Below are 22,007 nucleotides of genomic sequence, written 5' to 3'. Positions count from 1 at the left end.
CAACCCCTTTAAGTATAATGACAAATTGGGTTCGTTGGTAGTAGGACAAACCAATTAGCTCATCACTAGTTGAAACTCCTGTATTTCATTTTCGTATGTAAATGCTTACATGGCTTTACTTTGTATTTTACAACTTATTTTTTTCTGTTTTTGCAGCAATTAAAGATTGAAAGGATAGCACAGAAGCAAGCTGAAGCTCCAGGGCAATCCCAGGGCCTTGCTTCTCCTTTAGGGGCACCTCCACAAGTTCCTTCAGCATTTCCTGCCTCAGGACCACAATCCCAGCCACCACAAAATTTCCAGCAGCCTCATCCATCACAACCAATGGCAATGAACATGCAGCATGGCCCTCAAGGACAGTTCAGGCCACAAGGACCTCAAGTATCTGGAGGTCCACAAGGTTTCATGGGTCCAGGTCCACAAAACATGCGACCTCAGGAAATGCATCCTGGAATGCCTAGACTTCCGGTGCCTGTTGGACCTATGGGTCCACAAGGTCCTCCAGGTAATTCTGGGCCACCTGGTCATTTGGCTCCTCAGATTCCACAAGGTCCAAGAGGAGGTCCACCTCCTCATCACGGGATGCAGGGAGGTCCTGGTCCTCAGGGTCCTTTAATGGGTGTTGCTCCTAGAGGTGTCCAACAAGGTCCTAATCAAGGAATGCTTATGGGCCATCCAGCACAAGATTTGAGAGGTCCTTCAGCGCCAATACTTGGACATGGACCTGATGTTAGAGGACCAATGGATATGAGAGGACCCTCAGATATTCGTGGGCCCCAGGATATGAGGGGACCCCCTGAACTTCATGGACCTCAAGATATGAGAGGCCTTCCTGACATGCGAGGCCGTCAAGACATGAGGGGTGCCCCAGATATGCGAGGTCCTCTAGACTTACACGGCTCTCAGGAGATCAGGGCTCCAGACTTGCGTGGACCTCAGGATATGAGAGGACTTTCTGATATGCATGGCTCTGTAGATATGCGAGGACCTACTGATATGCGAGGTCCTCATGATATGCGAGGACCCCCAGATATGCGTGGACCTCATGACATGCGTGGCCCCCAAGATATGCGCGGTCCTCCAGACATGCGTGGCCCCCAAGATATGCGCGGTCCTCCAGACATGCGTGGCCCCCAAGATATACGCGGACCTCCAGACATGCGCGGCCCACAGGATATGCGCGGCCCCCCAGACATGCGTGGACTTCAGGATATGAGAGGACCACCAGACATGCGTGGTCCTCCTGACATGAGGGGTGGTCCTCCTGACATGAGGGGTGGCCCTGACATGCGTGGTCCTCCTGACATGAGGGGTGGCCCAGACATGCGTGGCCTTCCGGAAATGAGAGGTGGTCCTGACATGCGTGGCCCACCTGATATGAGGGGTGGTCCACATGACATGCGAGGCCCACACGATATGAGAGGACCACCTGATGTACGTGGTCAACAGGATATGAGGAGATCTGATGTAAGAGGGCCACTTGATATGCGTGGCCAGCAACATATGAGGGGTACTCAAGACACTAGGGGGCCATCTGATATGCACATTTCTCCAGACATACGAAGCCCTCAAGATATAAGGGGTTCTCAAGACATGCGCAATCTTCAAGATGTTCGAGGACCCCCGGATATGAGTGGTCCTCATGAAATGAGAGGACCCCAAAATAGGGGGTCAAATTTGGGACTTTCTCAAGATACTCGTGGACAGACAGTAGCCCAAGGTCCCACAGGAAATTCTCAAGGTCCTCACAATTCGCAGACTGCAGCAAGGGCATCCCACCAATCACAACAGAAAACCCCATTACTGGGAGATGGTCCTAGGCCTTTTAACCAGGTAACTGCCTTTAATAATGACAGGAAATACTTTGACAAGAGACACCATTTCTAGTTTCACACTCTACTCTAATAGAAAACAGTTAAGAACCTAGTATTCTTTCAGATTCCAAATTCATTGCACTAGAAATTATACAAACCATCTGGAGCAAATCAGTTTTTCCTTGAAACCCTACTTTAAGAAGGCTGTTACATGAAGTGTTTTTGCTGACCTTAAGATAAATTTGACAGTATTAGAACGCTGTTCTTTAGCCAGATAATACATGGTACTTTACTATTCTGTAGAGTTGAAATGAAAAACCATGAATAATCCTTAAGTAAATAAATGTATTATAGTATTGCCTCTGAGAGGAAATTTGAAGACTGTGTAAAGGAAGTCAGCTTGTTCCCAGCCTTTAGTCAGGTTCAATTATGAGTGAGTTTGTCAATGTGTGCCTGTACTGTTCATGCTGAGATTACAGATTTATATATTTTTATAAAAGAAAAAAAGTATTTTGAAATTCTTCAATGATAATAAATTTTTTAATTTTTTTGCATCATTTGAAGTCTCTGCACTGAGAAGGTTTTTTTTAAATTAAAGGCGAACCTGTATGGGCCATTATTAGATATGTGATGGTAGCATGGGACAGGAGTACAGAAGTGCATATTGTCCTATCTGGATTGTCAGGAAATGATCAAAAGGCATTGTATGAATCTCGCAAATAAAAAAATTGCATTTCAGCTTATTAAAGTGGCAGTGTGTGTAAGTAAAAAATAACCACAAAGGGTTTCTTATAGCCCACACTTCCAGCGTCAAATCTTTTTATTTACTGTGAAAAGATTATGTACAGTGATCAATTTATTACTGAAATAAGTTTTTTGCTTCTATAGTACAACACTGGCATGATGGCAGGCGGTCTCTTTATGACAAAAGTGCCTAAAGTGGGTACTATATACTTATGGTATCACATAACTGAAAAAAGTTCGCTTTGCAAACAAATGCGTCTTTAGTGGTGTGTATGTGTAACCCCATGTTGACGGGACAGTGGCAGGAGTGTGGAATCGCTAACAATTTTTTGCTTCTGAACAATTGATGCCTTCCAGTACATCATGGTATCATTAGATGGACTTGGTAATATAGTTATTGTACACTGCTCAAAAAAATAAAGGGAACACAAAAATAACACATCCTAGATCTGAATTAATTAAATATTCTTCTGAAATACTTTGTTCTTTACATAGTTGAATGTGCTGACAACAAAATCGCACAAAAATTAAAAAATGGAAATCAAATTTTTCAACCCATGGAGGTCTGGATTTGGAGTCACCCTCAAAATTAAAGTGGAAAAACACACTACAGGCTGATCCAACTTTGATGTAATGTCCTTAAAACAAGTCAAAATGAGGCACAGTAGTGTGTGTGGCCTCCACGTGCCTGTATGACCTCCCTACAACGCCTGTGCATGCTCCTGATGAGGTGGCGGACGGTCTCCTGAGGGATCTCTTCCCAGAACTGGACTAAAGCATCTGCCAACTCCTGGACAGTCTGTGGTGCAACGTGACGTTGGTGGATAGAGCGAGACATGATGTCCCAGATGTGCTCAATTGGATTCAGGTCTGGGGAACGGGCGGGCCAGTCCATAGCATCAATGCCTTCGTCTTGCAGGAACTGCTGACACACTCCAGCCACATGAGGTCTAGCATGGTCTTGCATTAGGAGGAACCCAGGGCCAACCGCACCAGCATATGGTCTCACAAGGGGTCTGAGGATCTCATCTCAGTTCCTAATCGTAGTCAGGCTACCTCTGGCGAGCACATGGAGGGCTGTGCGGCCCTCCAAAGAAATGCCACCCCACACCCTTACTGACCCAATGCCAAACCGGTCATGCTGGAGGATGTTGTAGGCAGCAGAACGTTCTCCACGGCGTCTCCAGACTCTGTCACACGTGCTCAGTGTGAACCTGCTTTCATCTGTGAAGAGCACAGGGCGCCAGTGGCGAATTTGCCAATATTGGTGTTCTCTGGAAAATGCCAAACGTCCTGCACGGTGTTGGGCTGTAAGCACAACCCCCACCTGTGGACGTCGGGCCCTCATATCACCCTCATGGAGTCTGTTTCTGACCGTTTGAGCAGACACATGCACATTTGTGGTTTGCTTGAGGTCATTTTGCAGGGCTCTGGCAGTGCTCCTCCTGTTCCTCCTTGCACAAAGGCGGAGGTAGCGGTCCTGCTGCTGGGTTGTTGCCCTCCTACGGCCTCCTCCACGTCTCCTGATGTACTGGCCTGTCTCCTGGTAGCGCCTCCATGCTCTGGACACTACGCTGACAGACACAGCAAACCTTCTTGCCACAGCTCGCATTGATGTGCCATCCTGGATAAGCTGCACTACCTGAGCCACTTGTGTGGGTTGTAGACTCAGTCTCATGCTACCACTAGAGTGAAAGCACCGCCAGCATTCAAAAGTGACCAAAACATCAGCCAGGAAGCATAGGAACTGAGAAGTGATCTGTGGTCACCACCTGCAGAACCACTCCTTTATTGGGGGTGTCTTGCTAATTGCCTATAATTTCCACCTGTTGTCTATCCCATTTGCACAACAGCATGTGAAATTGATTGTCACTCAGTGTTGCTTCCTAAGTGGACAGTTTGATTTCACAGAAGTGTGATTGACTTGGAGTTACATTGTGTTGTTTAAGTGTTCCCTTTATTTTTTGAGCAGTGTAGTTTCAATTGCTGATTTTATGTAAAATAAGTCACCTCCACTGTCCATTTTCAGCTGCCATGGCTCCAGTACCTTTTTATAGCTTATTCCTCAATCATCCTGAAATGCACAGTAAATAGTCTGAGTTCCAAATGGCAAAAACAAGACCCCTCTCTCTCTTTTATCAAAATCAAGGCTATCTCATGCATACATTTGTCAAGAAAATGATACGATTGAGAGGTTAAGTCTGTAAAAAAAGAGGGCAAACTGTATTCAAGCAGGACTGAAAATAATGCAAGTCCCAGTAGCTTAAATATGCACCCAAGGACTCATTAGTTGGCAGCTTCCCTAAAGGGAGCATATTTTTAAAGAAAAGCTTTGTTTGAAACTAGCAAATAGAAAAATATAGGTTAAAATGGGCAAAAAACAACAACAAATGTTTGACAGTGGTTGTCTGGAAGTAGTATGGACATATGCGATGTAACAACATGTGAGACCAGAAAAAAGGATTCAGGGTCAGGCCTTGATGCAAAGTCAAAGAAGTAAATGTAACGGGATGAGATGATTTGGTGGCAGTCACCACTCTGACGCCAAATCGTCTCATCCCGTTACATTTCAAGGTTGATAATCAAACTTTTCTATTACACGTAAAAACATTTGGTCAGTCTAATGGTACCTTGAATAAAAAGTATGTTGCCTAAATTTCTGTGCATTAGTTATTTGAATTGCTCTTTTCAGGAGCAAGAACATTTTGTGTAATAGAGCAGGACAGCTATTTGGGAATTCATATTCTCCCTGACTTCCATCCTCATAGTATTAGTTTTGGACAAGTAAAGGACATGTCTACAATAATCACCCCCAGAATACCAATTGCAGTAAATGGCGCTTCTATAATGCTGACATTGGCATGAAGCCTGCCCTGGAGAAATGTAGGTCCTGGTCAATTAAAAGGGATTCATGTAAAGGTAGTTACAGTAGAGCTTGTATGCTTTATCTCCTGTAGGTTCCCAGATAACTTTAGCAAACTAGTACTTCTGAATTCTGTTTTCCTAAATTTCCTGTGAAGATACTGTAATGTGCTGTGATGAGTGCCGATGTAATCGATCAGAAGGATACAGTGGCTTCCATTAGGGCAGTATTTTATATAGCATACTTTACATTAATAGGAGGTCTGCTTCCTTTTTGAATAGCAAGCTAGTCCATTATGCATTTAAGCCATTTTTGGAACCAAAGCACTTTTCAGACCTTTACATAAACCTTACCTAAATTGTATCTCTACCTGGATTTCTGTTGTATATAGATCAATTCCTAATGCACTGACCATTATATCTTCTGAATCCTGAGCTATACTGAACAAATCCTGAAAACATGGCCTGGGAGGGGGTTGATTTGAGAAACCATAAACTAACACCTTATTGAGTGTCCACTGTGTTTAGATGGCGGGCTGTGCAGGTGCTGAATCTGGCTTTGCTGCATCAGTGCTGCTGCAATCTAGCAAGAGCAGGTCCGGTTTATAAGCACTTCTGTCTTCTCTTTTGAAGTCTACATAGCGCTCGATGAGGTCCAAGTTGGGAATTTAGGAAGCGGCAGTGCCTTAGCAGACTACTACTGTTTGATACTAATGTGAAATCAGGGCGGCTGTTTTTTTCCCTGTAACTGGGGCTCCTATAGGTGCACAATGAAAAAAATGTCGGGACTTATTATGTAACAATATATATCAAGCATAAGACAAACTAATAAAAGTGTAATAAAATGTAAAAATCCCCCACCCCCAAAAAATACTAAAATAAATCAGCCTAAGGGCCCTATTACACGGGCAGATAGAGCAGACGATTGTCAGTAGGGAAGTGTTCCCTCCAATAGTCTACTCACTAGAGGAGACCGACTCCTCAGCAATCTCTAATTCTTCACACGTCCCTATGCATATTAAACAGCGCAATCTGCCGCCGGCAAACCCAGGATTTTTTAACATGTTAGAAGATCTTAATGAATGAGTGTTCGCGCGTTCATCGGATAATCAGCGGCAGCATTACACTGCCATATGATCGTTAATGAGTGTTCATCTTAATAATCTGCCTGTGTAATAAGGTCCCCAAATTGTGGATCCGCAAAGCATGGATACTGGCTGAGTGCCTTCCTCATTTTGCGTAACGTCCAGGCCATATTAGAGCAGTCCTATCTAGGGTTGTTAATGGTATTGAATTTTCGATACCCATTCGATACTTTTGTCCGGTATTGACCTCAATACCAGGATTTGAAATTTTTCGATACTAGGATGCACTACTGCGCAATCTAGTATCACAGAACATGGCACCCGCTGCTCTCAGCGCGCTCTGTGTTCTCTTCAGTCACTCTCTCCCTCCCCCTGTGCCGCTGCCACCAATGAGGAGAGAGAGGGGCGGAGGAGGGGCGTTTAATGTGTAATACAAATACAGAAGGCTGGCAGCAGAATCACATAGCCGTCGCCCAGCCTCTATGAAAGGAAGCTGAGGTCAGCGGCAGTTAACCCCAAAGGTTGACTGTGGTCAGCTTCCTGTCAGAGGCTGGGTGACGGCTATGTGATTCTGCTGCCAGCCTCCTGTATTAAACATTAATTATCATTTGTTACGCAGTCAGAATAGGACATTCTGTATTTTTGCGGATGCTACGGATCAGACATACTTTTGCGGCCCTGTTGAAGTGAATGGGTCCACATCCGACCCGCAGAAAATGCGGATTGGATGTGGACAATATGGTCATGTGCATGAGCCTAAATTCAACTGTTATTTACGGGGAAACATGAACAGTTTAAAAAAATTATACATGACTCAATTTAAATTACTGTACATAGTAATTTATATGTAATTATCTTCAAAAAGCACCAACAAAATAATATAATTTCTCCTGCATAAAGTAAGATCTCATACAGCCACATCAGTGAAGGAATAAAGTAATAGCTGCTGAAATGCAGGCAAAAGAAAAAAAAATAGATGCAGCTGGTCATTAAGGAATTAGTGTGTAATGCTTAGCAAAGATCCTTTTGGGGAACACAGGTAGGTCATTTCAAATATAATAAAGGGAGCCTGGCACATTGAATAAGCAGTCTGATCTGCCAGCAGATTGATATATAGCTTTGTGAAGAGAGGAATTCTAATCTACTATTTAAATTGACCCAATTATTGACAGCTATCTCTATATGTAAATACAATGATGGCTTTCTCCATACAGCTCTAAAGCTGTAATATAAAATGTATATAAAAAAAAAAAAAAAAGAAGAAGCTGCTTCCACTTGGAGGAGCTCTGTGTATATGAATTTATAGAGTTACCATTGTACTCTATGAAAGTTCAAAGGAAATATCACCAAAAATGTTATCTGCCAATTAAAACCTGCTAGTAACATATCTCCTTTTTTTTCTAATCTGATATTATTTTCTGATTAAAGAGTTTTTTATTCTGTTTCCTGAACATGATTATGCGGGCAGCCATCTTGCCCGAGCTGCTGTTAACAGCATTTACAAAGCATTAAGAAAATTGCTTTATGACAGCCCCATGCTCCATAGACACAATGGTCAGGAAGGAACCTCATTGACTTCTATGGGAGAGTTTCCGAGGAATGCTCTGTGATCTGTGCAGAAGTCATTGTAAAAGGAAAAAATGGATAAGCTTTGACAATCACTTATAGTGAATGGTGGATCCTGTCATATCTATACACAGAGGTGATATCGCCTTATTACAGGCAGGTTTAGCATGACAGATAAGCAGATAACTGCAGTAAAGTGATCTGTACAGACCAAGAAGTGTCGCCTATTAGGCTTAGTGGTCAGTGCGAAAACGTAAGATTTAGTTTTTTGTTTAAGTATAGATATTTACTTGGAAAATTTAAAAATAACAATTATTTTTTAAATATGTTAAACATAAAAACGTGATTTAAACAATCGGTCCTTTTCAGATGACCCTTTCCCTTTAAAATCTCGAATTACTGAGCTCCCCCCAGTAGTGGCTGCAGGAAAATACTGTGAATTAATGTGTGAACAGGAGAAGCTGATAAAGGGGTTGTGCAGCAACCTAAGGGCTCATTCAGAAGGCTGTAAGATCCATTCCGCAGTTTTGCGGAACGGGTGCGGACCCATTTATTTTAATGGGGCCACCAAAGATGTGGACAGCACTCCGTTTGCTATCTGCATCCCTAGTTCCGTTCCATGGCTCCGTGGAAATGATAGAACATATCATCCTATTTTGCGGACAAGAATAGGCATTTTCTATTACTGCACATGGCCCGTTATCCGTGTTTTGTGGATCAGCAAAGCACTAAGACTGTCTGAATGGGCCCTAAAACTGATGACTTATCCTCCTGATTTCCATCGCTAATCAACTATTTGAAGGGGTAGTTTGAGTGGCGCTGTTTTTAGCACTGCTCGGTCCCATTCAAGTACATGAGACAAGCACTTGTTGCAGTGCACCACCACTGCAAAGGAGATAGTGCTCAGGCAGTTTTGAAGAGGAAGCGGCGCTCGCATGAGTGCTGTTACCCCTTTATGCAGCTGATCAGCGGGGTGCCGGGAGTTGGACAACCACAACCAATCTTATATTGATGACCTATCCTGAGGTTAGGTCATCTAGATTAAGGCACTGTACAACCTCTTTAAGTGCCAAGCCCCATAGCTGTTGCATAGTCTGCCTCCATGGTAGGTAGGCCACTGTGTGAAGACACTGATCACCCACTGATAAGACCACACTGGACTCCTAAGCCCAGAATGAGCAGTAATTAACCCTTTTGCTGTGCGATGTGTAAACATGGTGCCCGCTCGCGCGCACAGCAAGTGCCATGGCCGGCGAGTCTCTGCAGTTTCAAACAGCAGAGGCCCGCAGCTAATGACCACAACTGGCAATGATGCCGTGTGGTCACAGCATCTAAACAGTGAAAAACCCAGAAGCGCATACAGTGCGGCCAATGGGGATGCCAGCAATTCACTTTAATACGCTGGGTCTCTCTGAAGAGACCCAGTGTATTAGAGATGCAATTCTTATGTTGGCCAGCAGGTGACAGTCCAACATAAGAAATCAGTAATTCACATATTACCATGCTCCTGTATGGAGTGTGGTATTGATGAATAAAAAAAAAATTGTGAATGTTGTATCCTCCTACACTGGCTACAAAAACATAAAAAAAATAAACATTTAAATCACCCCCATTTTCTTAGAATCAAAAAAATAAATACATAATAAAAAATATCAACTTAATGGGCACCACCACATCTGGAAAAACGCCTGTACTATTAAAATATAAAAATATTTTTCCAATACTGCAAATGGCGTAACGAAAAAAAAAAGTATCAAAATGGCTAATCACCATTTTTTCATTGCTTCTCTTAGGGTACTTTCACACTAGCGGCAGGACGGATCCGACAGGCTGTTCACCCTGTTGGATCCGTCCTGCCGCTATTCCGCCGTAGGGTGGAGCTCCGTGCAGCACGGCAGTGCACGGCGAAAGGCCGCCGGACTAAAACGATGACATGTCCGACTTTTTAGTCCGACGGGCTCTCGCCGAGCACTGCAGTGCTGTGCCGGAGCTCCACCCCATCCCCATTATAGTCAATGGGGACAGAGCGGCGGCAATGCGAAATAGCAACAGGACGGATCCGACAGGGTGAACAGCCTGTCGGATCCGTACTGCCACTAGTGTGAAAGTACCCTTACTCAAAAAAAAGTAACAAAATGTGATCAAAAAGTCACACCCACTCCAAAATGGTATCAATAAAAACTACAGATCGTCCCGCAAAAAATGAGCCCCACACAGCTCAGTAGACATAACTATAAAAAAGGTATGGGGGTCAGAATATGGTGATGTTAAAAAAAAATAAAATTAAGTTTAAAAAAGTTTTTTGTTATTTTTACAGAATTTAGACATATAAAACCTATACATGTGGTATTGTTGTAACCGTACTGACTCAGAGAATAAAGGGCAAAGGTGAGTTTTGCCGCAAATGGAATTCCGTAGGGACAAAACCCATAAAACAGAGGAATTGTTTTTTTTATCCAATTCCACCGCATTTGGAATTTCTTTCCCGCTTCCCACTACATTGTATGCCATATTAAATGGTGGCATTAAAAAAGTACAACTTGTCCTGCAAAAAACAAGCCCTTATATGGATATATGAATGGAAAAATAAAAAAGTTGTGGCTTCAGTAAGATGGGGATGAAAAAGCAAATTATGCTGAATCATTTCTTACAAACCCATCAATGTACTCGGCTTTTACTGCTCTATAACATGCTACCTTGGTCTTGAATGAAGGTGGTTTTTCAGAAGGGTTTTAACAAGGGTGGAGAAATATCAGATTTTTTTTTTTTTTTAAAACAACAAAAAAATCCGATTTTTTTTTTTTTAATTTAAATTGGATTATTTTTTTTATATAAAATGCTTTTTGAGGAAAATATTTTACCATCCAAAGGTTATTCCATCATGAAATAAAGATTAGTTTTTTAATTATGTAGAATAAGGCTGTATATGTTGAATTTTTTTGGTAAAAAAATTCCTTTAATCCATTCACAATGTCATGCTCTTCCAGAGGTTTTTGTACGATTATTGGGTAGTTTCTCTGCCTACAAGATATTATCACAGATGCTTGGTTTACTTTTGCAGTTCTCAAAACTGAATGTGACTCAGCAGAGATCACATGCCTCTTCTTCACAGCAAAAATGTTATAACATGAACAGAGTTGAGAAAAAAGACCTTAATCCTAACGTCTACAAACCTATGAATGCAGAATCAACCTAATCAAACTAATATGAAAAGTTGTTATTCTAAAAATCCTTATCTACTTGCATATTATAAGTTATACCAGCAAGAATTAGTCTTTATGTAGAAAACTATGATTTAAATCAAGCCTTACTGACTAGTGATTTTAAATCGTGATTTAAATCAGTTTCATTTAAATCAAATCCACCCTGCTTTTAGCGGTTATTTATAGAACCCATCATCACAAAACGTTCTCTTACAGCTAGATGATGTCTATGCATTTGTACATGGCGATTACAAAGACTGGTTACAAATCTCCACATGAGGGACACAGAGCAGACTTAATATGCATTAGCAGCGAAGTATCTGGGTTTCAGAGCTCCAATGTAGAGATGGACTAAGATAACCACAGCTGTCTTGAACTAAGATGCATTGTTTTCCTCCAGACATTCATGCATAGCTGTAGTTCTAGATGATCTCTGCATTGGAGATGCTTTGCTGCTAATGCAGATTACGCTGCTGGGAGTACACCCTGTGCCAGTCTTTGTCATCCACTTGCACAAATGCATTTTGGCAAATAAGACATCATCTAATTGTCCAAGAGTTTGCTTCCAAATTTACGTACTCTGCAAAACAAAGTGGTGGTGGGTATAGACGAAGGGAGCAAATAAGAAAACTAGAATTCCTTCAGTTTTCTCAGTAGGTTTTACAATGAAACCCTCTTGCATACACAAGAAATGGCATGCACAACTTAATAAGAGATTTCTTCAAAAAAAGAAACTTATCAAACCAAATAAAAGGGAGTCTCTTATTTAACATTGACAAGATCTGGATGGTGATGGACAATTGCAGTAAGGCTTTATTATAAGCCTTTATCTAATTTATTCTTCAGGGTGGCAAAGGCCAGGCCCCTCCTCCTTTATTACCAGGCCTAGGAGGACAGCCGAACGCACAAGGACGCCCGCCAGCACTAGGACAAGGACCCAATCCTAACAAAGGTATTTTATTTGTCTAAAGATTGTTGTGGACATTAGTTTTTTTTTTTATTGTGACTTCTATCCTTTTTAGCTAAGATACCTGAATCCTTTGCTTTAAGTTTTAATGTTTTCAAAGAGCTTGCATAAACTCCTAAGCCCAGCTGCAAACAATAGACATGTAATGCTTCAAAGGCTGTCCATACAGATTAGGCCTCATGCACACAACCATGTCCATTCTGCGGTCTGCATACTGTGCATCCGCAAAATAAGGATGCAGACCTATTGACTTAACTGGGTCCGTGGTCTGCATTTTGCAGACATATTCTTTTTGCCAAACAAACATACGGATGCGTAAAGCAGATGATCCTTTTGCTCTTCACATTTGTATGTCAGTTTCACAAAAAGATGAATGAATCTGCAATTTGGGGACCACGGACCCATGCAGGTGCAACACTGCCAGTACCCATATTTTAGGGAACAGCAGTTTTTAGACGGCAAAATACATAGTCGTGTGCATGAGCGGTCTCTCCCGACCTCTCCATAAACATGCATGCACAGCCAAGCTTAGGCTACTTTCACACTAGCGTTCGGAGCGTATCCGTCTGATGTTTCATCAGACGGATCCGCTCCTATAATGCAGACGTTTGCATCCGTTCAGAACGGATCCGTCTGCATTATAACTTAGAAAATTTTCTAAGTCTGAAAGTAGCCTGAGCGGATCCGTTCAGACTTTACATTGAAAGTCAATGGGGAACGGATCCGCTTGAAGATTGAGCCATATCGTGTCATCTTCAAGCGGATCCGTCCCCATTGACTACCATTATAAGTCTGGACGGATCCGCACGGCCAGGCGGACACCCGAACGCTGCAAGCCGCGTTCAGGTGTCCGCTCACGGAGCGGAGGCTGAGCGCTGGCAGGCGGATGCATTCTCAGTGGATCCGCCTCCACTGAGAATGCATTGGGGCCGGACGGCTGTGTTCAGGACCGCTCGTGAGCCCCTTCAAACGGAGCTCACGAGCGGACACCTGAACGCAGGTGTGAAAGTAGCCTTACATGTGCGCCCCCCCCAACACCTGCCATCAGGGAAGAATTAGGACGCTCTCGTACACATAAGATGGTAGGCCACCTCAAGGCAGTGAATGTGCGTTTTTGTTTTTTGTGGATCAGCACTAAATATCCTCACCATGCAATACAATTGGGTTTTTTAAAACTTCCTTCTTGTGCAGCGCACAGAAAAATCCACAGCATGCCTTATTTGTTGCAGAATTCTTGAATGGATTTCACCCAGTTTTTTAATATATTTTTTATTCTGTTTGTGAACAGTCTTAAATCTGTCATTTAAATACAACCCAATGTTAGTGACATGCTGTCTTGTGGGAGGCATTACAAGTCTATTGTAAATGTGCATAATTATTACTGATTATAGCAATTTCTTTTTTTTCCTAATATGTTCTTAGATTGTAAATGAAATCTATGATAAAGCAAAAAATATATTAAATTGTCACCCACAACCTCAGTCTCTCCTCAGATCTATGGTTTAGTACATTTGTTGTCGCATTGACATTTTAAGGAAGCTTGCAAGAACACACTGCATTCTATTTGGCCAGTTTGCAATATGAACAACGTAATAAATAGACCGCGCTGACTATACAGTGTAAAATAATAGTTAATATCTTAATATGTAGCACATTAGATGATATCCGCTACTGTGTCCACCATTACTGATTAAAGTAATGTCCGGAGTCAGTGCAAGTTGGTTAATCTAATAAATGATCAACTTGTATAGATCAAGAAAGTATATGTATATATAGTCACTTGCCTGTAATGGGCTGACTTTCGGAATCCTTCCTAATCTTCCTGGTGCTTGTACTGGAGGGTAGATGTGACAGCTCGATCTTCAGGTTTCCTCTACAAGCGCGCGCGGTCCCGGCCGGTGACTCGTGCGCGCGAGGGAAACCCAGGCTGGTGATCCACGAGGACGCTGCTTACGTGTGACGTCACACTAGGGATGGATGCCTTCTCGGACCAAAACACTTCCAACGCGTTTCGAAATTACCGAATTTCTTCATCAGGGATGAGTATTGGTTGTTCTCTCTGCGAGTAAATAGGCGTCCGTCTCCATGGTCACCAGTTAACCAGTCACTCTCCAAGTCACAGTGTACCGGCACGTACCATGTCCTCTGTTTTTACCATTAGGGTGGGTTAAAGGCTTCTAATGACCAAATGTCAGAGGAAATGTTTTAGAAATTATAAGATGGTGCACTATATTCTAAATGAAAATGCAATTTAAGAAATTATAAGTTGTATTATCCTGATAGTTGTTATAATGGATTGTTATATGCATTTTCAATGGTTTTGTGATCGTGGATTCTAGGGGAAAGCAAACAATTCAATCTCTTGATTGAGTCCCACTGGTGCAAGGGTGTTCAAATTAAAAATCCACTTGGTTTCATTTCTGGACATTGCTCTGATATAATCTCCACCTCGTTGGTCAGGTTTAATGTGTTCTTGGCCATATGTTCTTTTATCCTGGTTTGTAAAGTCCTTTTTGTTCTGCCCACATATGTCCAAATGTCCATGCGCAAAATTATATGTGGGCAGAACAATAAGGACTTTACAAAGCAGGATAAAAGAACATATGGCCAATATAAAGAAAAATTTGACGGTCACCCATTATCTCGACATTTTGCTGAAAAACATGGAGGGATTTTTAGAGGATCTATGTTCGGAGCGTTAGAACACATTAAACCTGACCAACGAGGTGGAGATTATATCAGAGCAATGTCCAGAAATGAAACCAAGTGGATTTTTAATTTGAACACCCTTGCACCAGTGGGACTCAATCAAGAGATTGAATTGTTTGCTTTCCCCTAGAATCCACGATCACAAAACCATTGAAAATGCATATAATAATCCATTATAACAACTATCAGGATAATACAATTTATAATTTCTTAAATTGCATTTTCATTTATAATATAGTGCACCATCATATGCATTATAAAACATTTCCTCTGACATTTGGTCATTAGAAGCCTTTAACCCACCCTAATGGTAAAAACAGAGGACATGGTACGTGCCGGTACACTGTGACTTGGAGAGTGACTGGTTAACTGGTGACCATGGAGACGGACGCCTATTTACTCGCAGAGAGAACAACCAATACTCATCCTTGATGAAGAAATTCGGTAATTTCGAAACGCGTTGGAAGTGTATTGGTCCGAGAAGGCATCCATCCCTAGTGTGACGTCTCACGGAAGCAGCGTCCTCGTGGATCACCAGCCTGGGTTTCCCTCGCGCGCACGAGTCACCGGCCGGGACCGCGCGCGCTTCTAGAGGAAACCTGAAGATCGAGCTGTCACATCTACCCTCCAGTACAAGCACCAGGAAGATTAGGAAGGATTCCGAAAGTCAGCCCATTACTGGCAAGTGACTATATATACATATACTTTCTTGATCTATACAAGTTGATCATTTATTAGATTAACCAACTTGCACTGACTCCGGACATTACTTTAATCAGTAATGGTGGACACAGTAGCGGATATCATCTAATGTGCTACATATTAAGATATTAACCATTAGCTATTATTTTACACTGTATAGTCAGCGCGGTCTATTTATTACGTTGTTCTTTGATTTGATTCACTTCTTCTAGGGTTTAGGCAATTTACTCCCTACTATAGACCAGCAGCGACACACTCCTTGGAGTGTCATTCAGTGTACTTCACATTATACTCTGTTTATTGAGTAAGGCAGCGCGGGTCTCCTTTTGATTGTTTTTTTGAGTTTGCAATATGAACTTCTGTTTTTTCATACGTATTAGGTTGTAGGCATAATCATTTTGTTCAGCTGATCTTTTATTCTGAAATGTTATACGTTCCCGGATCAGAGAATTTCTATTCTCTTCTTGGCTTGTAGGTGACATGCGTGGTCCTTCAAATAATCAGTCTGAACGGAGACGTGAGCCAAGTCCTTTCAGAGGTGGACCAGAGTGGATGGACTCGAGAGACAGTAGAGGGCCTCCTGACAGAAGGGGTCCACACTCTGAGGGACTTGAGCACCCAGATGATTACAATCAGGATGACCGTTATGGACCACGAGGACGCGACTTTGATGCAAGAAGTGGCAGTGCCCCATTACAAGATGAAAAGTGGAGGCGTGGTACAGGCCCACAGTTTACTCCAAATCACCGAGATTTCCCTGATCGAGAAGCTCGAGATTCAAATCGATGGGAGGGAAGGAGACACTCAGATGATCAGTTTGCCAGGGACTCTGAAGATGGAAGGTTCCGGGGACAAAGAGATGATAGGTTAGTTGTATGTATTTAGGCAGTACAATCATGTCTTATGGCAGTTTCACATTATGGACACATGTGGTACTGACTTGCTCCTCATTTTACCACTAGAACAGTTTGAACCCACCATGACGCTGGCTCTACTAGGTTTACGTATACCTCATTTATATTTTCCTCTTACATTTAATCATATTGATATTTTGCGGAGTCAGGATCTGAAATATTCAGAACTCTGGGACAGAAAGCTAGTAAACCTTCTCAAATTTCTCTGTGGGTTTCTCTGTAAACTAAGAATCATGGCTGTATTAGTAAGCCTTACCCAGTTTTTACAGTCAAAGTGGTTACATGCTTGAGTATTTCAACCAAGGTTTAGCTTTAGTCGCATTCTCATCCCATCTATAGGTACTGTGAGCCTGACTACAAAGGTTCAAAATAAGAAACTGTTCCGAAATGTATTACCCTCTAGTGACAGACAACAGAGTTGTCACCGTGAACCTAAAGGCCCCTTTACATGAGCCGATGGAGCAGATGATTGTTCGGAAGGAAGTGTTCCTTCCTGACAATCACCTGCTCGTTGGTGAAGGAAAGCGCTGCATTTACATGCAGAGATACTCTCTGCAGTGTGAGGAGGAGCCATTGCTAATGCCATCACTCATCCCCATACAGAATCATTGTTTGCCGGCAGCAGAACACTGTTTATACTGCACGATCTGCTGCCAGCAAACGAGGATTTAGATGACCTCATGAACGATCCTATTACCTGTGTCGGTAATCAGCGGCACATTTATACCAGCACATTATCCCTAACAAGCGCTCATTAGCAATAATGTGTCCTAACCTCAGGCAGTAAAAAGGGGCCTTTTACTCCCTGTAGTTACTTTTGTTTCTTTCTTTCATTTTGTTGATGTATAGTCTTTGTATTGAATGTCACAAAACTCTCCACGTGAATTTTTGCATTGCCACCATATACATTTTTCAGTTTTCGTCGGAGTGGTCCCCCAAGACACGAGGGTCGTGGATCTCGTGGAAGAGAAGGATTTTCGAATTCTGACGACTTTGGTTCTAGTGATGGCTATGAAAAGGATGAACATAGTAGAGGGCGAGAGAGTTCCAGAGGACGAGGTCGTGGTCCTCAGAGAGGTAAGATGTTAAAGAAGTGTTCCAGCAATATTTTTCTGTGAGGGGGGGGGGGGAAGCTATAAATGGATTAAGAAAAAAATATTACTCGCCTCTCCGATTCCTGACACTGCTCTGGTTAGTGCTACTCTCCAGTTCCTGGTCTATAAGCGAGCTGATCTCTGGGGTGGCCTCAGCAGTGTACCGCTGTCCCCACAATAGCCTTTTTTATTTTTCGCTGTAACTGGACAATACCTTTAAAGGTGTTATTGCAAGTGGTTCTACCAGTGGATTAATATTTGAATTTTCAGCTTGAGATTTTACTTTAGGAGCAAACTGGTTGTACTAACAATCTGTTAGGGCTGTGCTCCTTCACGTTATATCCCTAGGTGCTGCCTTCATATGAGAATGGTGAACCACATTGGTCAACACCAGGGGGTGTGATTTTCTTTTGTGATCATGAATTTGCAGACGGGTTACTTTTTTTTTGGGGGGGGGGGGGGGAATTTAAATACTTTAAGGTGTTAGAAAAAGAAATCCATATTGGTACAGTTTTAGTTCATCACAAAGAGCATCTCCTGATGATGTTTGTATTGCCAAACAGAAGCAAGAAAAGGACTTCTCCCCACACCAGATCAGTTTTCTGGTTCAGACCGTGGTCCTAATCACCAGTCCCGGGATCCAAGCAGAGATTCAGGTAAAAGTACAGGTGTTAAACTATAGGGAAAAAATGAGAATTTACCAATAAAATGTTAATTTTTTGTGGGGGAAAAAAACTATAGGAAAAAGCACTAGCCTATAAGCACTCCCACCGTCCTGGCCACTAGATGGACTGGCACTTTTTCCTAAGCAATCCACCACTGACAATAGATAAGACACCTCATCTCTGTACACATCACAAACCATGTACACAAAACCCATGAAGTCATTGAGTCATCTCCAGACCATTCCTGTTTCCTGTGGTCCATGTATGCTTCAGAGTTGAAGAGGAGCTCAGGCAACATGGCTGCCCCTTAATCATGTACAGAATATAGAATATAAATGTTACTATTGGAAAATAAGAACAAATTAAAAAAATTATATATTTCAGTATCTGGTTTAATCTAGTAAGAATACAATGTACACCATGGAGAACTTTTGTCTGTGAATAGCACACATGAGCATATCATAAGGTGACAAGTTGTATATAAAGCATCTTGACAATTCTTCTAATTTAATATCGTCCATAATCTAATTTAAATATTTAAATTAATCTGTATAATCATGTAATACATTTGATTGAATATATATATATAATAATGATTTATATATATTTTATTTTTTTGCCCCTTGATGTATCTGCTCAGGTCCAGATAACTTCCAAGGCAGCCCTCAACGGGACATTCCAACTCCTGAAAGTCAAAGTCACTCCCCAGCCAGCAGGGAACGCTCCTCTTCTTTGCAAGGAATGGACATGGCCTCCTTACCACCACGCAAGAGACCCTGGCATGATGGCCCTGGTACCCCTGATCATAGAGATATGGATGCTGGTCTATCAGATGACAGTGGGAAAGGTAAATATATTAGTTGTTCACTTGTGGATTAGGAAACGGTACACTCTTCTGAGTGAGGCCATGTCAAATGGGTATTGTGAAGATGATATACATTGTGCTGCCTGCCCTTCTTGTTTGAATTGAATTTTTTGTTTTGTTTTTTACTCCTTTTTTGTTACTCCTTCAGGGCCACCAAACAGGTCACAGAGACTAAGCCGGTCAAGCTCTCAAGAACAAGATGAAGGCTCATCTAGGGGTAATAGAGGAAACTGGAGTAGAGGGGGATCTGGAACAAGCAGCAATATGAACTCTCAGTGGAGAGGGGGTCCTCGGGGTAGCGGAAGCAGCAGTGGAGGTGGAAGAAATCGATAAGATCACGTAGCAAATATTTTGTTCCCAAGTCCATATTGGACCAAAGTACATTGAACTTCTAATGGATACCAACAGTGTCACTGCTGGAGAGATCCTAGACACACCATTTACAAGAACCGGAACACTGGAAGAAACTTTAAGGACTTCAGAGAACTCAGAATCCAACCCTATTTGTTTTCTTTTTCTGTTGGTTTTTCACATGCTGTTCAGTCCATACAACCATCACTTTTCTTCTCCTCCAGAGACAACAGATATAAACAGCAAATCCTTGTGTACATTTTGTTGGTAATTGAGTTGTTTAATTTTTTTGTATGCTGAATGTTTAAGAAATAACTAAGGGAGAAGAAAGTCTTCTGTTATTTAATGATGTGGTTTTGAAAGCTTGTGTAACACTGTGACCTGAGTACCACAAGACACTGAACTAAGGCCTCTTTCACACTTGCGTTGTTGGGATCCGGCATGCACTTCCGTTGCCGGAGGTGCCTGCCGGATCCGTAACAACGCAAGTGTACTGAAAGCATTTGAAGACGGAACCGTCTTCCAAATGCTTTCAGTGTTACTATGGCACCCAGGACGCTATTAAAGTCCTGGTTGCCATAGTAGTAGTGGGGAGCGGGGGAGCGGTATACTTACAGTCCGTGCGGCTCCCCGGGCGCTCCAGAATGACGTCAGAGCGCCCCATGCGCATGGATGACGTGATCCATGTGATCACGTGATCCATGCGCTTGGGGCGCCCTGACGTCACTCTGGAGCGCCCGGGGAGCCGCACGGACGGTAAGTATGCTGCTCCCCTGCTCCCCGCTACACTTACCATGGCTGTCAGGACTTTAGCGTCCCGGTAGCCATGGTAACTATTCAGAAAAAGCTAAATGTCGGGTCCGGCAATGCGCCGAAACGACGTTTAGCTTAAGGCCGGATCCGGATCAATGCCTTTCAATGGGCATTGATCCCGGATCCGGCCTTGCGGCAAGTCTTCAGGATTTTTGGCCGGAGCAAAAAGCGCAGCATGCTGCGGTATTTTCTCCGGCCAAAAAACGTTCCGTACCGGAACTGAAGACATCCTGATGCATCCTGAACGGATTACTCTCCATTCAGAATGCATTAGGATAATCCTGATCAGTATTCTTCCGGCATAGAGTCCCGACGACGGAACTCTATGCCGGAAGACAATAACGCAAGTGTGAAAGAGCCCTTAGATTTCTTAAGGCTGCCTTCTAATTTTTTATTTTTTTTGGGGGGGGAGTGATGCTTGAAATGCTATTACGTTTTTTTAGGTGTCATTTTTATTTCCAGTTCTGTAAAGAACAAGGCTATGATAATATTTATTTATATAGCCCCACCATATTCCGCAGCAGCGCTTTACAATTTCATAGGGTTCATGTACAAAACAAAAGTAAGTAATATACAACTGAAACACTAGGAGTCAGGGCCCTGCTCACAAGAGCTTACAATCTGAGGAATTGGGGGTGACACATAAGGTAGTTGATTGTGATAAGTAGGATTCGAGCCATTATTGAACTGAAAGGAGTTGTGCTGGCCGATCTGCTTCGGGTTTGAGATTGTTCGATCAAGTTCAGGCCAGAGGAGTTGGTGGGGGAAAAGTCATTCTAGGTAGCTTTATAAGCCTGCCTGAAATGATGTGTTTTTAAGACACGTTTGAAGATGGATAAGTTTTGAATTTACCTAATATCCTGGGGCAGAGTATTTCAGAGAGTAGGTGCAGCTTGAGAAAAGTTTTGAAGATGAGAGTGAGAGGTACAAATTATGGAGGGTATTAATCTTAGGTTGCTAAAGAACGGAGAGCACAAGTAGGGTGGTAGATGGAAATGAGGCTATGAGTAAACACCACATAAAAATGCACTGCAAAATATGCTGTTTGAAACCGCCCTATAGGAACACTAAACCTAGATGTAAATAGTAGCTGAGCTGCAGTTACCCAGCATGACCAGTACACAGTGAATGAAGCTGTGCTTCTGGCTCCATTTTCCGTGTTAGTTCTGGCAGCTGCTGCTGCAGCAAACAGCTGGTCGGTGGGGATCATGGCTGTTGGACCTCCACCGATCTGATATTGATGACCAACTACTGTGAATCTCTTCCATTGTCAACCCGATAATTGGCTGCTCAGTTGGCACGTGAAAATGTGCCTTTATTCTACTACTCCACATTATTGTGTGTGCACGCCCTCTCCCCGTCTTGTTTAGAATAGATGGGAAAGGCTCCTTACAGTCAGATAAAGGATGAGTAATAGCTGAGCTCCTGGAACACAGAGAATAATTCTTTAGTCAATCTTCAACATTGAAATTCTAACACTAAGAAGGAAAAGTTGTGCAATTATGGAAATCACAGGATCGATAGGCATGTTAATGATAGAAAATGGAAACAAAGTATTCAACACATCTCAATTTATTCTTTATTGAGTTTTAGTGCCACACACAGAACTACACGTACATGCTTTTGCATGATCTCAATGAGGTTATTAATGGT

General features: G+C 42.5%; 1 protein-coding gene across 7 annotated transcripts in view; it reads left to right on the top strand.

Annotated features, from left to right (window-relative positions):
* The window catches only part of WDR33 (WD repeat domain 33), a 104,916-nt gene extending 84,973 nt beyond the window's left edge, over positions 1-19,943 (top strand). For 3 of the 7 annotated variants that reach the window (XM_040427968.1, XM_040427967.1, XM_040427969.1), the window contains exons 16-22: positions 157-1,833; positions 12,121-12,226; positions 16,128-16,518; positions 17,483-17,643; positions 18,224-18,316; positions 18,966-19,172; positions 19,339-19,523. In XM_040427968.1, coding sequence (XP_040283902.1) covers positions 157-1,833; positions 12,121-12,226; positions 16,128-16,518; positions 17,483-17,643; positions 18,224-18,316; positions 18,966-19,172; positions 19,339-19,523 — 2,820 coding nt within the window. Of the gene's footprint in view, positions 1-156; positions 1,834-12,120; positions 12,227-16,127; positions 16,519-17,482; positions 17,644-18,223; positions 18,317-18,965; positions 19,173-19,338 lie in introns of all 7 variants that reach the window. The other 4 variants (XM_040427972.1, XM_040427970.1, XM_040427971.1 and 1 more) reach the window with 4 other exon arrangements.
* The last annotated feature ends 2,064 nt before the right edge of the window (positions 19,944-22,007 follow it).

Source organism: Bufo bufo, chromosome 4, assembly GCF_905171765.1.
Source record: "Bufo bufo chromosome 4, aBufBuf1.1, whole genome shotgun sequence".
Taxonomy (NCBI): Eukaryota; Metazoa; Chordata; class Amphibia; order Anura; family Bufonidae; genus Bufo; species Bufo bufo.
This window is presented reverse-complemented; position numbering and strand designations above follow the sequence as displayed.